Genomic DNA, 16,953 nt, shown 5'->3' with positions numbered 1-16,953 from the left:
AGGCCAAGGGAAATCTGCAAGTAGTTATGTAGTTTTATTAAAAATATTTTTAAAATTATTAATCCATGGTGTGCACATATCAGTGCTGATAACTGCATAACTTATTTTTGTGGCTACTGTTCTTCCTTCTTCCCCTTCTGCTTTCTTGCTTTGTTATTCCTGCATTGGAGTTCATACAGAATTCAGTTGTAATTACTTCTTTAAGGCCGGCCCAATCTGTCACTTATATCAATTGAAAGTGTAATGACTATAGACAATTTTAATGCTCTATCCAGATAGTGCTTTAAATATACAAGGCTTCCCTCTCTTGGAGGTATCTGTGCACCAAGTTGTATCACAAAATACAGGAGAAGAAGATGAAATATGTTTTTTGTTTGATATATTTTAAGAAACATACTCCCCTGGTGTAGTTCTCCTTCCCCATCACAGAGGAAGAATTGATGTTAATTCTTGAAAGAAGCAGCACAAAAATTTCTGGTTCAGGAATGATATCCTTTAATTAAATTCATGTTGCTAATTGAAAACTAGAGGAGGGTAGATATTTAATGGAATTAGTTTATTACAACCCAGACTTCAATTATATGCCTAAATAGGATTTGTCAGATCTGAGCTGTTAACAGACCACCACTGTGACTTTGTCTCCCTCTGACTCATGAGCACCATCCTACTTCAATGCTTTCCTGTTTACAAGTATATTCAGGACAGTCATTGCTTTAAATACTAATGCTAGATGTCCTTTTAGTGATCTGGATTGCACAAGCATTCTTCTTGACACGGTTAACATTTACCCGCTGGCAGTTTTGCCATATGAAATGCTTGCTGGTGGGGACCTCTTTTGTTTCTGAGGCTGGTAATTCTGTTTTGTGTGGGGTTTTCTCTTATCGAAGTGGGAGATAACAGCAAAGCAATGACACCTTTAGCTCAGGGAGGCTCTGAAGCAGGATACAAACCCATTTTGGCTCAGCCACATGAGCATTTCCCATCCTAGCTGTGTAAGCCAGCTGGCATTTATTTGTTTTTCTAGCTAGTAGTGCCTGGAGTGCAGTGCTGCATTACATGCCAACTCTGAATGTTGGCTGGATGGAGCTTCAATTGATACATTTGGGTTACACTGCAAACTTCCCTTTGCTATCACGCCTCCACAATGTATGTAGTGTGCTGCTGTTTAAAGCACTCAGCAGCCAGCGCAAGACTGGGAGATGGGTAACAGGATGAGAAATGCAGTAACGCAGTGAGCTGTTTGAATGCCACTGCCTTTTCCTGGCTCTGGGAAGTGGCAAGGTCCCAGCAGGACCTGGACCTCCTCCTTTGTCTGGACGGCAGAGGGCAGGGCCTTTTGAGGAACGGGGCCCAAATGCTACTGTTTCTCAGGATCTCGGGGTGGCTGTAAAGAGAGGGCAGAATTGCTCCTATCGCTTCCCAGCAAGCCACCCATTTGTGCTGGTGATCTTAATAAAATGAAATGCTGGTCTGACACGGAATCAGACCCATCCCCATTTGCAAAAGGCAAGTTAAGATTCAAGTAGCACGGCAATTAGGGATGTGGTACCTAATTTCTCATGAGGCTAAAAACTGGATGTAGATTGTTTGGCTTTTGATATAGACCAAGAGAGTTATGGTTTAATTTGGGGTGGGCTGATCATCCCAGTTCAATTTTAGCCAAAGCAACACCCAGCTGAGAAGACTGTGTCTGGAACGAACTCACAGACTTCACCTTTGTATTTGTGTCCCCCCGAGCAGAAAAACAGCACCTCTCCGACAGGCTCAGCAGATAAGCTTTATGGATAGGTACAGAGGCTGAAATAGCTCTCACCCCAGGCGCTGTTCCTCCATTAGTCTGAAGGGCCTTGAGCTGTGGCTGTGTCCTCACCGTCCCTCTGCGGCGGTGAAGCAGCGCTGCTCCTCCGGTGAGCGGATCACAGCCGTGCCTTTATACTAAGAAAAGCACACACACGCTATAACTTTGGGCTCCACTGAAGGCCTCGACATCAAGAATGTGATGGCATTACAGATGCCTCCAGCTCTCGAGCAGTCAGCTCCCACCTGGCTCCAAATTTCAAGTGTAAAACACATGGGGTTTGGGCTACGTCTGCGGAGAGGGGTGAAAAGGGGAAATAGCAGTGATCACTCCCCGCCGCTCCGGAAGCGCTCTCACTGTCTCCACATGCACCCTGGCTCAGCAGAGGTGATGGAGAGGGAGATGTGCGCCTCGTGCTCAGCCGACAATATGGTTTGGGGAGGAATTGGCTCGTGAAGACAAGAAGATCAAGGAGCATCAGCAAATGCCATCGCATTCTGAAGGGCTGCATCCTGCCATATGGCTCCCAGACCTTCGGTCTGAAAAGTTTCAGGGGCCAAATTTCAGTCTCAGGTTGTTTGAATTAGTCTGAAATTTAGTGGGAAGCTTTCTCACATCCTGATTGGGAAGGATAACCTTTGGGGCACAGGAATCTTGAAAAGAAATCGCATAGTTTTTGTGTGCGTGACAAACTATGCTGTCATACTCTTGGAGAGGTTCTTCAGTTGTAACTCAGCTAAGCGTTCTTTAACCGTTTCTTGTGCTTGTTAGTGATGTAGATATCGTTTGGTTGAAATTTTCTTTTAAAAGCAAGTATACAATAAAAATGGGGGCTGTAGCTAGAGGATAACAGAAACATATGGCATTGCATGCCAGATAACACCTTCAGAAGCATAAAAGGCGGCAAGTTCAAACTGCAAACGAACGTCAAAGACAAAATGCCATATATCTCCATAGTAAAAGTCACTATTTATTCTTTCTGTGCGGGAAGTCAAAAAGTAACATAAAATAAAATAGAGAGCTTGTCAGGAATATGAAAATATCCTGGCATCTGGAGCTCATATACAGGTTTGTTCACTGAGTAAGCGTAGCCTTGATGAACTTGCTCTTCAATACGGAAACTATGAAATATAGTATTTTGGAGTATGTTTGTGCAGTTCATATTTCTCTAAAATCTCACTCAATCTGCACACAATTCTTCTGCACACTGTATCCATATCAGGAGGCAGGATATGATAATCCAAAATTTTTGTCTAAATTGATTTGTGGGAAGAGTTAAGTGTGTATAAACATTAGCTGTTTCATTCCAGCACTTGGAAATTTGCAATAAAATTTATTCCAGCATATGAAACACACTTGTACATTAAACTTCAGAGAAGTTTCCCCTCATGTGTGACCAACATGTATTTCAGCTTCTTGCAGATCACTAATGGCCCTGCTTGTCTATTTCTAAATGTGCTGTTGATGTGCTTCAGTCTATCTTACTGCTAGATGTATCCAGCATTGATGCAATGGCCCGAAACTACAACTAAGGAGTCCAATTCAGATTTTTAAGTAAAGGACACAACTGTACTGTAGTCAAGTGCTGACTGAGGCAGAGAGGTCAACTTAAACATAGGAGAATCAATGATTAGAAAGGATAAAGTGAGGGTGGCAGGGCACAGTAGAAGACGAATTTGAATGAGTTGAGCTCCCATGTGCAGATGTGCTCCTGATGTTTTCTTGCTTGTTTTTATTTAAGAATTGTACTTAATGACGGTATTTCATATTTGCCTTTTCTGCTTAACAACAACAGTAATAACAATAATACCACTGGTCTGGCTAAGTGAGCGTGCTCTTTCCGCGCAAGAATCACAACCTGTAGAGGAATGGCAGCGGGAAACGAGGCAAATTGCTGTTACTTTCTGAATAAATAATGCTCTCCTCTGTGTTCAGGTCGAATCCTTGGTTCTGGTGCATTTGGAAAAGTAGTTGAAGGGACTGCATATGGATTGAGTCGCTCTCAACCGGTGATGAAAGTAGCTGTGAAAATGCTGAAACGTAAGTTGTCGCAGTTCCCTTTCCCCAGCTAGGTAGGGCATGTTCCCACAGGATTACTTAAGCACTGCTTATGTATAAATAGATTCTCCGTATCTGAAGTTGAAAATGAGCTGTGGAATGACTGAAGTTTAAAATTATAGTTTAGCTTGCTTCATGGCATTTCAAGACTGAAAGTATCCAGGCTTCTGAAAACATCCAAAGTTTGGTTTTAGCTGTATGGAATGTAGTAGCCACAATAACTCAGCAAGATCAGAAAAAGATAAATAACCATGAATGTTTGTGAAGAAGTGAAAGCTACACAACAAAGGAGAAATAGGCAGGTCTCATGTGAGAATCTTAAGCTCACTGAAGATTTCCCCATTCATAAAAGCTGAGAAGCTGATGCAGCGATTCTGGAGGAACCATAAGGACTTGCTTGTGTTGAAACAAGCAGCTTGTAAAGTGCCTCTGTGCCACCTGGGCAGTCCACTGTACCCCCGGAGAGGGACAAACAGACTGGGTTAGCTATTGAGCTGCATCAAGCAAGTCCTTTATTAGTGATTTGTGACTCCCCTCCAAGACTTAAGAAAGCCCCTTATCAAGTAAAGGACACAGTCTTCTTCAAGAAACCTCGGTAGCAATGCTCAGCTGAGGCAAGCAAGGAGAAATTTTTTGTTGTTGTGAAAAAGGCAATTGCTCTTACTGAGTGGCTGGTGGTTTTTTTTTTCAACAGCTACAGCTAGATCAAGTGAAAAACAGGCACTCATGTCTGAACTGAAGATAATGACTCATCTTGGCCCTCACCTGAATATTGTGAATCTGCTTGGAGCTTGTACAAAATCAGGTGGGTTTGGCTGGCAAAATGGAGGTTTCCTGTGGAGCCATCACTCACCATTTAACAAGCACACAAATTTCAAGTAAAGGATTTAACAATAAATATAAACAAATAAAAGGTTTCACAAACCTGCTTGATATTTGGTAGTAGTTGCAGGCATAACTTAGTAAATAAAAATATATTAACCCACAATACTTTTTATGTTTTATGTTCTATTTCCTACTATTTTTAGAGTGTGGTGGTTTTTTTTTTTTCAAAGACCCCACTCATCAATGCATGATTTTGCTTTATCAGGTCCTATTTACATCATTACTGAATACTGCTTTTATGGTGATTTGGTGAACTATCTGCATAAGAACAGGGACAATTTCCTGAACCGACACCCAGAGAAGCCAAAGAAAGATTTGGATATCTTTGGGATGAACCCAGCTGATGAAAGCACAAGAAGGTGGGAAAAAAGGAAAAAAAGACGTATGACCTGCAACTTAAGGAAATGTCATTATTAACCCTTACTCCATTCCTCTCATTCATTGATTTAGAGCCCTCCCTAATTCTTCTCATTAGAGTTTTATTTATCAGGTTTCATAGATCTGGGAAGGTTTCAGCATTTTTTGTTCAGTGTCCCTGACGTGTCCTAGATCCATGTTCCCCCTGTGTAGAGATGCCTGCAGTCCCAGGACCACCGTGGGTTCTCCATAGACATCCTGAGGTCCCAAAGAACATTTCCATTAATAAAGCTTTCCTGTAAAAACATCCTTTTGCCTATACCAACCTAAGTTTTAAAAGTAAAGTGCAACTACCTGGTTTCCTTGTTTCCCTGCTTGGGGAATTTCCACTGTCCAAAACACCTCCCCTTCAGACAACCTGGCAGAGTTTGTTCTCCAAGCTCAAGTACTCTCCTTTATCTACCAAGGGCTTAGCCACTCTCAATAGTTGCCTTACGGTTCATCCCATAGCTTTTTCCAGATGATGGTGGAGGAAGCTTGTTGTCATATATTCAGCAATAAAGCAATGTCATAAAATTAGCCAGGATTTAGAAGGTGAACAGAGATTCCTTCAAAAAATCACTCAGGCAAATACATCAACTGACTCAGTAGCTGAGTACAGACAGGACTATTCATCTGAGCATGGGTTTGTTCAGCAGGACTGGATTTGATGCAAACTGTCTGGGTGAATAAATTACATCTATCATTCAGAATACCTTGAACTAAAAGCCCTAGGTAGTAATACTTGAATCCAGTGGGATTTGGAGAAGTCAGATAATATATGTTTACATACCTGACTATTGACAAAAGGATAAGTTTGAAGCACTTGTGTTTGACTACAGTGATACATGGTAACATGTACTAATATGTGATAATACATGGTTATGTCATAATACATGATCTTTATGTATTCCCTATCAAGAAGCCAGCTCTTATATTTCAGAGCAATACAGTTGTACCCCATAAGAGAACTGTTAGATCTACAGGATGCTGTGGCAGGGAGATCACCTGGGCAATAGTAGCTGATACACCTGTATTTTTTTCCAATTTCAGTTATGTGATATTATCATTTGAAAACACTGGAGAATACATGGACATGAAACAAGCTGATACCACTCAGTACGTGCCAATGCTGGAAAGGAAGGAGGGATCTAAGTACTCTGATATTCAGAGATCTGTGTATGATCGTCCTGCTTCATATAAGAAGAAATCTATGTCAGGTAATGTAGAATTGTCCCTTCTGCATACATCATTGATACAAATAATTCTTGCATAAATGCGTATCTTATTTTTGCCCTAGTAAACTACTTAGCTGTGTTCGACAAGCGTGTGAGTATAAGCTATAAGCTAAAAGTTTATGCTTGTGTTCTTCATTATGCTCTGGGGATAGGAGTGCATGCTCCTGGAGCAGAAGGGGTCCAGTTGTGTATTTGTTTCTATGCTGAAGCGCTGAGCAGCTGTGCTCTGCAACGGGGCTGTAGGCACTCTTCGGAGGCAGTGATTTTATCAGTCTTGTAGTTTGCGAGATTTTGAGCAATAGCAATGAACAATAATAATAGTAATTTATATTGCTCTGTTTCCACTTACATTTCACATTAACTGACACTTAGCAAATGCAGAACACTCCCAAATACTTTCCTGGATTATGTAATGAAGATAATGAATGCATCCCATTCCCTGGCCCTGTTCTCAGAAACCAAATATTCTTTGCTTTAAAAATAGCCACCATCACTTCTGCCTTTAGGCCTCAGAAACTGAACCATATCCAGTCCCAGATTTACATGGCAGACTAATGTACTCATATTGTGCTCTAGGACAGTCAGGGTAGATGAATCACTGCATTTTGACTGTTTTTTTGCTGACATCTTTCATAAAAAAATATGAACTGTTGCCATAGAATTCCTGACCCTTTTTGCTGGTATTGGATTAGTCCCAGTGAATACTTGCTGGGAAACATAACAGCGTTCAGCAAAAGTAAACGGATAAGAATGTACGTGCGTGCACAAAAACCTCATGAAGGCACCACCTCTAAATAAGTGGTTTTGTACCACACACTGAGTGTTGTAAACAACCTGTATAACACTTCAGTGATCCTTTTTAATTTTGCCTTTCCCTGTAGTTCTCTGGGGAAAAAACACAGACAGGACAAAACCCAAAACCTATATCTAATACTGGACGTTTTTAAGAATGCAGTATGTGTCAGTGACTGATGCAGACATTAAAAGTGGTTAGTTGTTATGAAAAGACTGGTTTGGTCATAGTACTCTGTTAAAATCATCAGCTCAGAATCATGATAAGTAGGGGGAAATGGATGCTGCTTTCATACTCCACAGCACAAACACATTTTTCTCTCTTTTTCAATAGAATCAGAAGTCAAAAACCTTCTTTCAGATGACAGTTCGGAGGGCCTCAGCCTACTGGATTTGCTGAGCTTCACCTACCAGGTTGCACGGGGAATGGAATTCTTGGCTTCTAAAAATGTAAGTAAATGGAAGAGAGTGTAAAAACGTCTTCATTGCCAACTATGGGTTTCAATTTAGATTCTGAAAACAAGACACAATATAATATTCTTTTTGGGGTTGTAGACAGCTTTCTCACTTACCTGGCAACTGAGATCCCCACGGTTGGAAAAATCAAAGCAGCAGTCAGTCCTCTTCTGTTGCAGCCTGTGATGTTCATGGAGTCAGGGTGCCAGAGATGGTGGTGGATCTAGGCAGGGTCTGGGTGGAGGGTCCATACAGCCGCAGACCAGCATGGTCAGAAGCATAGACATATCATTAGTACATGATGGGTAGAAGGGGAAAGGGTGGCATCACTTTTGTCTCTCCCCCACTGCAATGCATCCGCATGAGCCCTTGCTGTTTCTGAGGACTGATGCCTCCCTGCCCCTGTTAACCGGGCAATACAGGTGCCTGTTCAGTAGAAGGGCTTGTTAAGACTGTGTCCAGAAAGTCAACAGATCTTTTTCAGGGATCTTTGCAAGGGAAATGGCCCTCGTGGAATTAACATGTCCTTGAACAACTTAATTTCTCTCTATACAGTGTGTGCACCGTGACTTGGCAGCTCGTAATGTCCTCCTGGCTCAAGGAAAAATCGTGAAGATCTGTGACTTTGGGCTGGCTAGAGACATCATGCATGATTCCAACTATGTCTCCAAGGGCAGCGTATGTACTTCTTAATCTCCTGAGCTCTGCTTTAACTGAAATGAGAACTGTCAGTTTTAGATACTGTTTAATGTTCTTGCCATTCAGTGTTGGTTACATTAATTGACCATTGGGATGAACGCTCCTGAGAACAATTTTTCTTCAGTTCATTAATTCCTGTAACTTTCCTAATTCTGCTTTAAAGCCAAAAAGTACTTGGCCACACTTAGTACTTCACAGGCTTACATTTTAACTGGCAAGTTTTGTGACTGGATAAATTATTAAGGAACTGTCACTATGATATGGAGAGTAGTGACACATCAATCAATGACATATCAGATCTAGATCAGCAGCGCCAGCTTTGTATCATACCTTCAATCAGCCTGGTCATTTTCTAGTGATAAAATTAATGCAGTTATGGCTTAGTTTTTGTGGGGAGCAAATAGCAGCATTGCTTATAGTCCTGGTACCTCTGTGTTATATGGAATCAAAAATAAACACTAACCAGGTTAACACAACTTTTCTTATTAGAGAGAACTTAATCCTGGCTATCAAACACCAGTTGTAATGGGAAGCATTTCTTTAATGACTCATCTGAGTGGTTTGGGGTTTCTTTCTTTTTGCTACAGACTTTTCTCCCGGTAAAATGGATGGCACCTGAAAGCATTTTTGACAATCTGTACACAACTTTAAGTGATGTCTGGTCTTATGGCATTCTGCTGTGGGAAATATTTTCTCTTGGTACGTACTGTGAACACTTTCTTATGTGTAGTGATTAAGCTTTGTCAGTTCAAGCTGTTCTCCATAAAGTATTTCAAATTCTGCAGTAAAAATATATGTGTGAAATCAACTGTTGGTTATTCTTCTATACTGGGTTTCAGATCCCAACGTTAGGCATGAAGTGAAATATCCATACTCTCCCAAAGTTCTCTTTAGATTTTTTTTTTTTTTGCAAGATACTTTTTTTTTCTAGAATACTGAAAGCACTGATTAAAAAGCTTTTGTGGAAAAGTATTGGTGTGCTGAGCCAGGATGGTTTTTCTGGCTAACACGAGAAGGAACATGCTTCCCCCTTGCAACAGGGTGCCTGGGGCTGCAGCCCAGCCCAGTGGCTGGTTTGAAACGGTCTCTTCATACGTGTTTCCAAAGAGCCCGTCTTACTCCCATTACAGAATGAAAACAAATGTCAATCTTCTGGGACACTGATTTCTCATTTCCAGGTCAGCACTGTTCACACAGTTGGTTTATGGCAGCGTAAAGTGGTTATGACAATGTATAGCAGTTACAGACAATGTACAGTTCCCAACTGGGAACAGCCTGGCTCTTTCCTCAGCCTCATTAATTAGCCTCCCAGGCGGGTGGCTGGCCTGCTTCAGTAAGCGTACATTGCCCAGATTTACTTCCAGCAGAATTAATCATGCCTGTATTGTATCTACTACTGCCCCACGGCAACCCCAAGCCTAATGTTATTTTCTAGAATAAGTTGTCATATAGCTGCTTCTCAGAAAACAGCAGTTGCACCACTATTTAGGGTAGTGATTACTGTAATCTCTGGGCATCATAGGATCCTGTAAAAATCCATTCCCCAGCATCCCTGGGAGGCATGGGAGTGCCATTGGATAGCTCAGGAACAGAGGCACAACTAAGCCTGTGCTTCATTGCCTTACCTGTAAGGAAGGCACTGAAGCTCAGTTTTAGGTGAAAATCCTGCTTTTGAAAGGGCTGAGGTTTCTGGAGTATTATTATAGTATGCCTCCTCCACCTGAGAAAGATGATCTTTCTTGGGAAGCAAAACATATCTTCAGCAGTGTCTGTTAAGAAGGTCAACTTTAACATCTTGTTGCAACACTGACTTCAGCTTGAATGATCCTTTTACACATCAGCGACAACTGAGCATGAGTGCAATGATGTTTGCATGCTGTGCTCCCAAATGATCGCTTAACTGTGTCAGCTCAGGGGCCAAGTCCAAACTTTTCGACAACCCATGCACCCGACATGTTAGCTGTTGTCTAAAGCTAGCTGCCCAGGTGGGAAGACTCTTAGCTGTCGTGCAGGTGCCAAAGGCAATAAAACCAGACAGAGCAAGTGACTTGCCTAAGGTCACACAGAAAGTCAGTGGCAGATCAGAGCCATGACCTCAGATCTGCCAAATGCAGGCTGATGACCTGATCCAGGTATCATCCAACCTCTGTGCCCAGTCAATACATTCTATAGATACTGTAAAGGTATTTTTTTCTAAGTAGTACCTACTTCAATCTTTCCTAGCCAACATTTCACGTCAGGGCTTAATGTGGTCAAGACAATAGCTCTGATGTGAAACACTGGCTAGGAAAGATTAATTCTGATGGCATGTCAAATTATAGCATTAACACTTTTGACATGAACAGCAAGACGGTATTTGGGAACTCTGCATGGATAGTCGAGTATAGAGTAGTATGTTTTCTTCTCTTTTATCTGCAGGTGGTACACCATATCCTGGCATGATGGTCGATTCTACTTTCTACAATAAGATCAAGAGTGGATACCGAATGGCCAAACCCGATCATGCTACCAATGAAGTGTATGTGTGCATTTGGCTTTTCCATACCTGGCCAGTCTCCAGACAATTTTGGCTTTAGTTTCTGTTTGGTTAGTCATTTTCCTTTACCAGTTGGTTAAATTGGTTTCCATCTTATCTGCAGGTATGAGATCATGGTGAAGTGCTGGAACAGTGAACCAGAGAAAAGACCTTCTTTTTACCATTTGAGTGAAATTGTGGAGAGCTTGTTGCCTGGGGAGTACAAAAAGGTTTGTTCTTTGAAATTTTCTCTGTGTTTTCTAGATACTGTTTAGAGGTAATTATAAGTGTTGTTCCAGCCATCAGAGCCATGAGCACTGAACTGGCACATCCTAACCTACGTGAATTACGTGATTTGGACAGGGACATTGCATGTTCTGTTTCTGCATGCAAGCTTACTGAGAGAAGCAGTTCTGCAGTGTTAGCTGGGAAGCAGGGCTCTCCATTTCTAACGAAATCCTACCAGCTCAGTTCTTCTACTGGAGAATGGGTTTTGTATATTTTCATGGGATTTTCTAGGCAGTGAAAGAATTCAAGACAAGGGACTACTTGGCCCATGTGTATGATCTCCCTATCCCTTTCGACCCTGACACCAGCAAGTTTTCCCCTTGTACTTCTGGTACCTCTGGACAAGCTCTGCCTGCCCCATCATTCAGTGTTTCATTTTCCCACCTACCTTCACTCCTTTCCCCCTCTCCCTACCCTTCTTTCACATCTGTTTGTCTGCTCTGTGCTGCCACACTCACTCCTGCATCATCTAAAACTTACCTGTCACTTCTCCCTTTGAATTATTTGAAGATGCTGGGCTTCTCTATCCAGTGTTGCTGGCTCATAGGGCAGAATATTTGCTGGGTTAATGAATCACAGCTCCCCATCTGAAGAAAGGCAGCCTTAGTGAATAGTATCTAATGAGGGGTTTAAAATGAATATTTTCAGAGCTACGAGAAGATTCACCTGGACTTCCTGAAAAGTGATCACCCAGCTGTCACACGCATGAGAGGGGACTGTGACAATGCTTACATTGGTGTCACCTACAAGAATGAAGACAAGCTAAAGGACAGGGAGAGCGGATTTGATGAGCAGAGGCTCAGTGCTGACAGTGGATACATCATCCCCCTGCCTGACATTGACCCTGTTTCTGAAGATGAGCTTGGCAAAAGGAACAGGCACAGGTAGGTGTGGTTTACAGATCATATAGCCCATAGTCACTGTTCGGGATCACGTTTGGCATTGTGCATTAACACTTTTTAGCATCCTACTCCACAAATGGTTTCCTTAGCTCTGTTGAAACTATTGATTGGGAAGGTCCCATATAGATATGGTAGTATGACTGGCCACAGTGTTTTCAATGGGAAAAAACTAATTTTGCCTTTTTTGTGATGGCCAGCAGAAGGGGACTTCTGGTAGGGTGCTCCTGTGTGTCACTGGAACTCCCTTGCTAGCTTGGCTGCATCACAGTGGCTGTCTGGTGGCTCTGTGGGCACATTTTGCAACACGTCTTGCCTACAGCTCAATGCCTTGGAGCTGCATATGAGATCTCAAGGGATTGATTTGTTCTGCGAAAGGCCAGCTCCAAAATTTGGGAGCAGTTGTTTTTAGTATCTTCCATGGTATTCTTTTCATTGACAGCAGAGTATCCAGGACTTTTTACTGCTCCCTGGTCAGTTTGCATGACTGATTCCACTACAGCACAACACTGTGCAACCCTTCCTGTGAAAGGTGGGGGCTTAATTCAGCACTTAATTCATAGTATATAGAATTAGCAACCTAGATACTTCTTTTTTTTGATATTTTTGCGCAATTTTCAAGAAGGGGGTGAATGAAGTCTCTAAGAAGCACTATCCAGAGTAAGATTTATTACCTCTCTCTGTTATTCTTATCTTACCGTCTGTTACTGTTATCTTATTTTCACCTGGCCTCCCTAGATTTACCTAAGTAAGTGACCTATTGTCACAGCAGTGTCATAAAGCTATTTCTCTAATGAGTCTCCGGTGGAAAGTGCTTGGAGGAACATATGAACAACCCGCTCCTTTGAATTCCAAGGTGGTTCATTACTCTTGAGATACAAGATGTGTCATTTCCTAAGAAATGGGCGGTCAGAGTCACCTAAGATTGCACCATGGGTCACAAAGCATGTGGGGAGGTAGGGTTCAGTTCTGCTAGAGACTGGAGTACTCATCCAGCCACATTTGCCATGTATTTTCTCTCTGAGATGTTTGTATCTTCCAGTTCCCAGACATCTGAAGAAAGTGCCATTGAAACCGGTTCCAGTAGCTCTACTTTCATCAAGAGAGAGGATGAGACCATTGAGGACATTGACATGATGGATGACATTGGGATCGACTCCTCAGACCTGGTGGAGGACAGCTTCCTGTAACCCCACAGACAGCTTCCAGCTCTGCACACGGGCAAGCTTGCCGTGTCATCTACAGACTTCTGCTCCCCAGAGAAAACCACTTTTTATTGCAATGTCAAGGATGTGAGGAGGAGGTGGATTTGTACAGAGAAACTCCCAGAGATGAATGAAAAAATCTCCCAGAATGAAAAAGACATGTTGAAGATGGATTTTTTTAGTGTTGCTTCTTGCAGTACTTCAGTAGCATCTCAGTGTTGTTTGCCATTTGAACTGGTAGGAGGACGAAGGAAAAGGCCACAAACAGACCAGTTTTGTGTTTCAAGGGCATTCATATGACTTTGATGGATCGAATTTCCACTGCAGCAATACTTCACCATTGTAATTATGTAAATAACTGTCTACTCAAGGATCTTTTGAGGTGCACATTGAACATATGCCATGGATTTTAGAAGAGATCGCTCATGAATTTTGTGTACTTCCTCCCTCAATCTCAATGTCAGCTGCTGTTGAACTATCATGTGAATTGAAGAACATGCAAAAACCACTTTTGGACCAAAAAGGTCTAAAACCACAAGGGACTGACCGGTACTACAAAACATGTTACTTTTTACCATTAATGCAAGTAACAGGGAATAATAATAATAATAATAATTAAAAACCAGTCTATGATAGGTGTTAGAAACCTAGTAAGTCTTTATTAACTATAGAAGATAGCTGTTTTCAAGATAATACTACTACTGTTTTCAGTAACACTAAATGTATATTTTACAATTCATTGTCCTTCAGTAAAAGCACAGTCTCAAGAAACTTTTTTAAGTACAAGGAAAAAATTTATGACCTGAAAATGTTTATGAAACAATTCTTTTTTTTGGCTCTACGCAGTATGGTAACTGCTCTGGTTAGCTAAAACTACTTTAACATGGAGAAAAAATTAAGATTTTGTTTTCTACCACGAGCTGAGTAGCTTTTCTAATCAGGTATACTAGAAGCAATGATTGTCCTCTGATTAAGGGAGGTTCTAAAAATTTAAATTAAAAAAAATAAAAGTTATGCCAGATCTCCAAGATGCTGGAGAATGGAAGATTATGATAAACCACCAGCAATATCCCATTATTAGTGTTTCACGGGTACTGAAAAGAAATCCTATCCTGGGGTTAGCTGTGAAGAATCGATTTGATATTTGAACTGCTCAAGGAACAAAGACATCTCTCCCAGCCTGGAACTCAAGTTTAAACTAGCAGAAATAATTCTGCATCAAATTTTCTTGTCTTAGTTTTCAGGTTTCAACAGGAACAGAAAACTCTGACTATTATCTTTGCAGACTGTAACTACAACTGGTAATTGCTTCCAAGAGTGTTTTTTGGAAGAAGGTGCATGAAAATGAACCTGCTCTCAGCCTGCAATAGTTGTTTTTTGACACCACTTTTGTGAACAAAGTATTACGATTACTGCTATCACTGTACAATGTGTTATTGAGATATGATGCTTTGGAAGACTTACATGTGAAAAAAGGTACATCACTGCGAAGGGCCCCATCCTTTCTGGTGCTCAACTTTCAAACTAAACCTTAATCCAGTGCGATGAGCACGTTGCAGGACGTGCTCAGCCTCCAGCACGACACAACCAATGCAAATGCAGTGCAAACTCATCCCTGTGTTGCAGTATTTTTCCTAGGAAGTGTGAAAGACGGGCCAGCAGTGACCGACAGAACATGCAGCCATGTTAAACTACAGTTTAACTTGAAATGGCCCTAAGAAAAGCTACACAAGTCCCCTTGACTTCACTTGTTGTGGACAGTTGTGAATCAAATGAAAGCAAATGTAATGTTGTCAGTGTTACAGGCAAATAATTCTGGGTCTGGGTTTCAAAATGTCACCTGGCTGAGGCCATGTAAAAACGTACTTAGATGTGAAAACAGGACCGGCAGCAAGGCACCCACATTTTCGACGTGATGGATGCTGACAATCAGAGGGAACTGTGAGTGATGGCGCATCCTCCATTTCTTGCAGTCAACAGATCAAGACCAAGTGTCTTCCTGGGAGCCATGCTTTAGCCAAACACATGTCACTGAGCTCTGTACGGGGACAACTGTGAAACATAAAGACTCTCGATAAAGCCAGGACAGATGAGACGATGTGAAGTCTCCCTCCAGCTATGAACTATGAATTGAGGAAACACAAATTGTCTATTGGATATCCCGGATATCTGAATGGCCACTTGAGACCACATGTGCCTTAATTTGCATGTGTAGTCATCACAACTACACATTCAAATTAGGCAAGCAATTTCACCTGCATTTTTGCACATGGCCTAGTGTTCTTCAGGGTTTGAAAATCAGCCCCAGCATGTTTTATTATACCAGCTACTGGAATCTAAGGACATTTTCATGCGGTCTCCCTTTCCCCTCACTGGTTTCATTCTGTACCTCGCAGCACATCTCAGGGCTAGACCCAGATGGTGGATGTGAACCAGAGCTGGCTCACTTTCTGATGCATGGTAATGTTGATTCTCCATCCTGTCATGAGTATTGTGTAGATGCACTGCATCCATGGCAGGGGTCTAGCCAAACCCAGCTCACTGCAGGCTTGGAATCAGATAAGCTGGCCTGGAAACTGGAATGAGAAGCAGAGGAAGAGAGGGGATTTACAAGAGAGGGAGAAGTGCGAGAGGATGATTCGTTTAGTTTTACAATATTATCAGTATTACAGACTTTTTCTTTTATGGCTTAATTTTTGAGAAGCCACTGGAAGAGATATTCCCAAACCTTTTGCTACAGTAATTGTGTAACGACAATCAGCATTAGCCTACGAAACACAGCTTTTGATTTGGAATGGCCAACCAATTCCTTACAGCGTGGTCTGCAACTTGTACAAAATGGTCCTATTACATGATGAAGGACGTGAGATATGATGATGTTATACATCAATATGTATATAAGTATTTTTATATAGACTTCTAGAATACTGCCAAAACATTTATGACAGCTATATCACTGCCTTTGTTTATATTTTTTTTACTGTGATATATTCCACAGGCACGTTAACTGTTGCACTTTGAATGTCCAAAAGTTATATTTTAGAATAATAAAAAAGGAAGTGTTTCCAAAATGGTGGCTGTTGTGAAATGTTTGAAGAAGGGCAAACTGGCCTGAGTGATGGTAGGCACAAAATGTATTTCAAAAATGCCCCTGTTGATATTTTGTCTTTGAAAAAAATCCTGTAAATTAAGATCTCTATATTTCAATAAATGATATATAATTTAAGGATATGTGAGGGGTCTATACTCACTTATTGAAAGATGATTATATAGAATCAGTCTTGCTTGGTTTTTTTTCCCCCAAAAGGTTTTTGGCTAGTTGAGTGCTCTGCAAATCCATCAGGCAGCAATGACAAGCAGGTCTCTCAGCCCTTCCAGTGGGCATAGTTGGGAAGTACCTGCAGCAAATGACCTGGACAGCAAATGACATCTGTGGGGAGCCATGTTGTCCTTCAAGACACAGCAGGTGCGGTGCTCCAGCAACTGCTGTCCGGAGCAGAGCATGTGCCCCAAGGTGGGCACTGGGCTCCCCGCATGAGATGAAACCCTTCTTGACATGGGCACCGTGTGTGTTGGGGGAGTTTGATGCCTGCTGCTCTGCACACACCGAGGAAAGGGGGGACACGGGATGCAAACGGACATGCTGCACTGCCTGTCTGTGATATGTACTCTCGGCTGCTTCTAGCACAGGTGTACAATAAAGGCTTTTATGCAAAGGTTGCTT

At 41.8% G+C, this 16,953-nt stretch overlaps 1 protein-coding gene across 1 annotated transcript in view; it reads left to right on the top strand.

Annotated features, from left to right (window-relative positions):
* The window catches only part of PDGFRA (platelet derived growth factor receptor alpha), a 35,384-nt gene extending 18,924 nt beyond the window's left edge, over positions 1-16,460 (top strand). The window contains exons 13-23 of the mRNA XM_052780050.1: positions 3,734-3,838; positions 4,551-4,661; positions 4,947-5,100; positions 6,191-6,357; positions 7,502-7,617; positions 8,179-8,301; positions 8,910-9,021; positions 10,741-10,840; positions 10,962-11,067; positions 11,774-12,009; positions 13,067-16,460. Coding sequence (XP_052636010.1) covers positions 3,734-3,838; positions 4,551-4,661; positions 4,947-5,100; positions 6,191-6,357; positions 7,502-7,617; positions 8,179-8,301; positions 8,910-9,021; positions 10,741-10,840; positions 10,962-11,067; positions 11,774-12,009; positions 13,067-13,214 — 1,478 coding nt within the window. The 3' untranslated portion in view covers positions 13,215-16,460. The remainder of the gene's footprint in view (positions 1-3,733; positions 3,839-4,550; positions 4,662-4,946; positions 5,101-6,190; positions 6,358-7,501; positions 7,618-8,178; positions 8,302-8,909; positions 9,022-10,740; positions 10,841-10,961; positions 11,068-11,773; positions 12,010-13,066) is intronic.
* Positions 16,461-16,953: the final 493 nt, after the last annotated feature.

Source organism: Harpia harpyja, chromosome 2, assembly GCF_026419915.1.
Source record: "Harpia harpyja isolate bHarHar1 chromosome 2, bHarHar1 primary haplotype, whole genome shotgun sequence".
Lineage (NCBI taxonomy): Eukaryota > Metazoa > Chordata > Aves > Accipitriformes > Accipitridae > Harpia > Harpia harpyja.
Note: the sequence above shows the minus strand (reverse complement) of the source record. Positions and strands in the feature narration are given on the sequence as shown.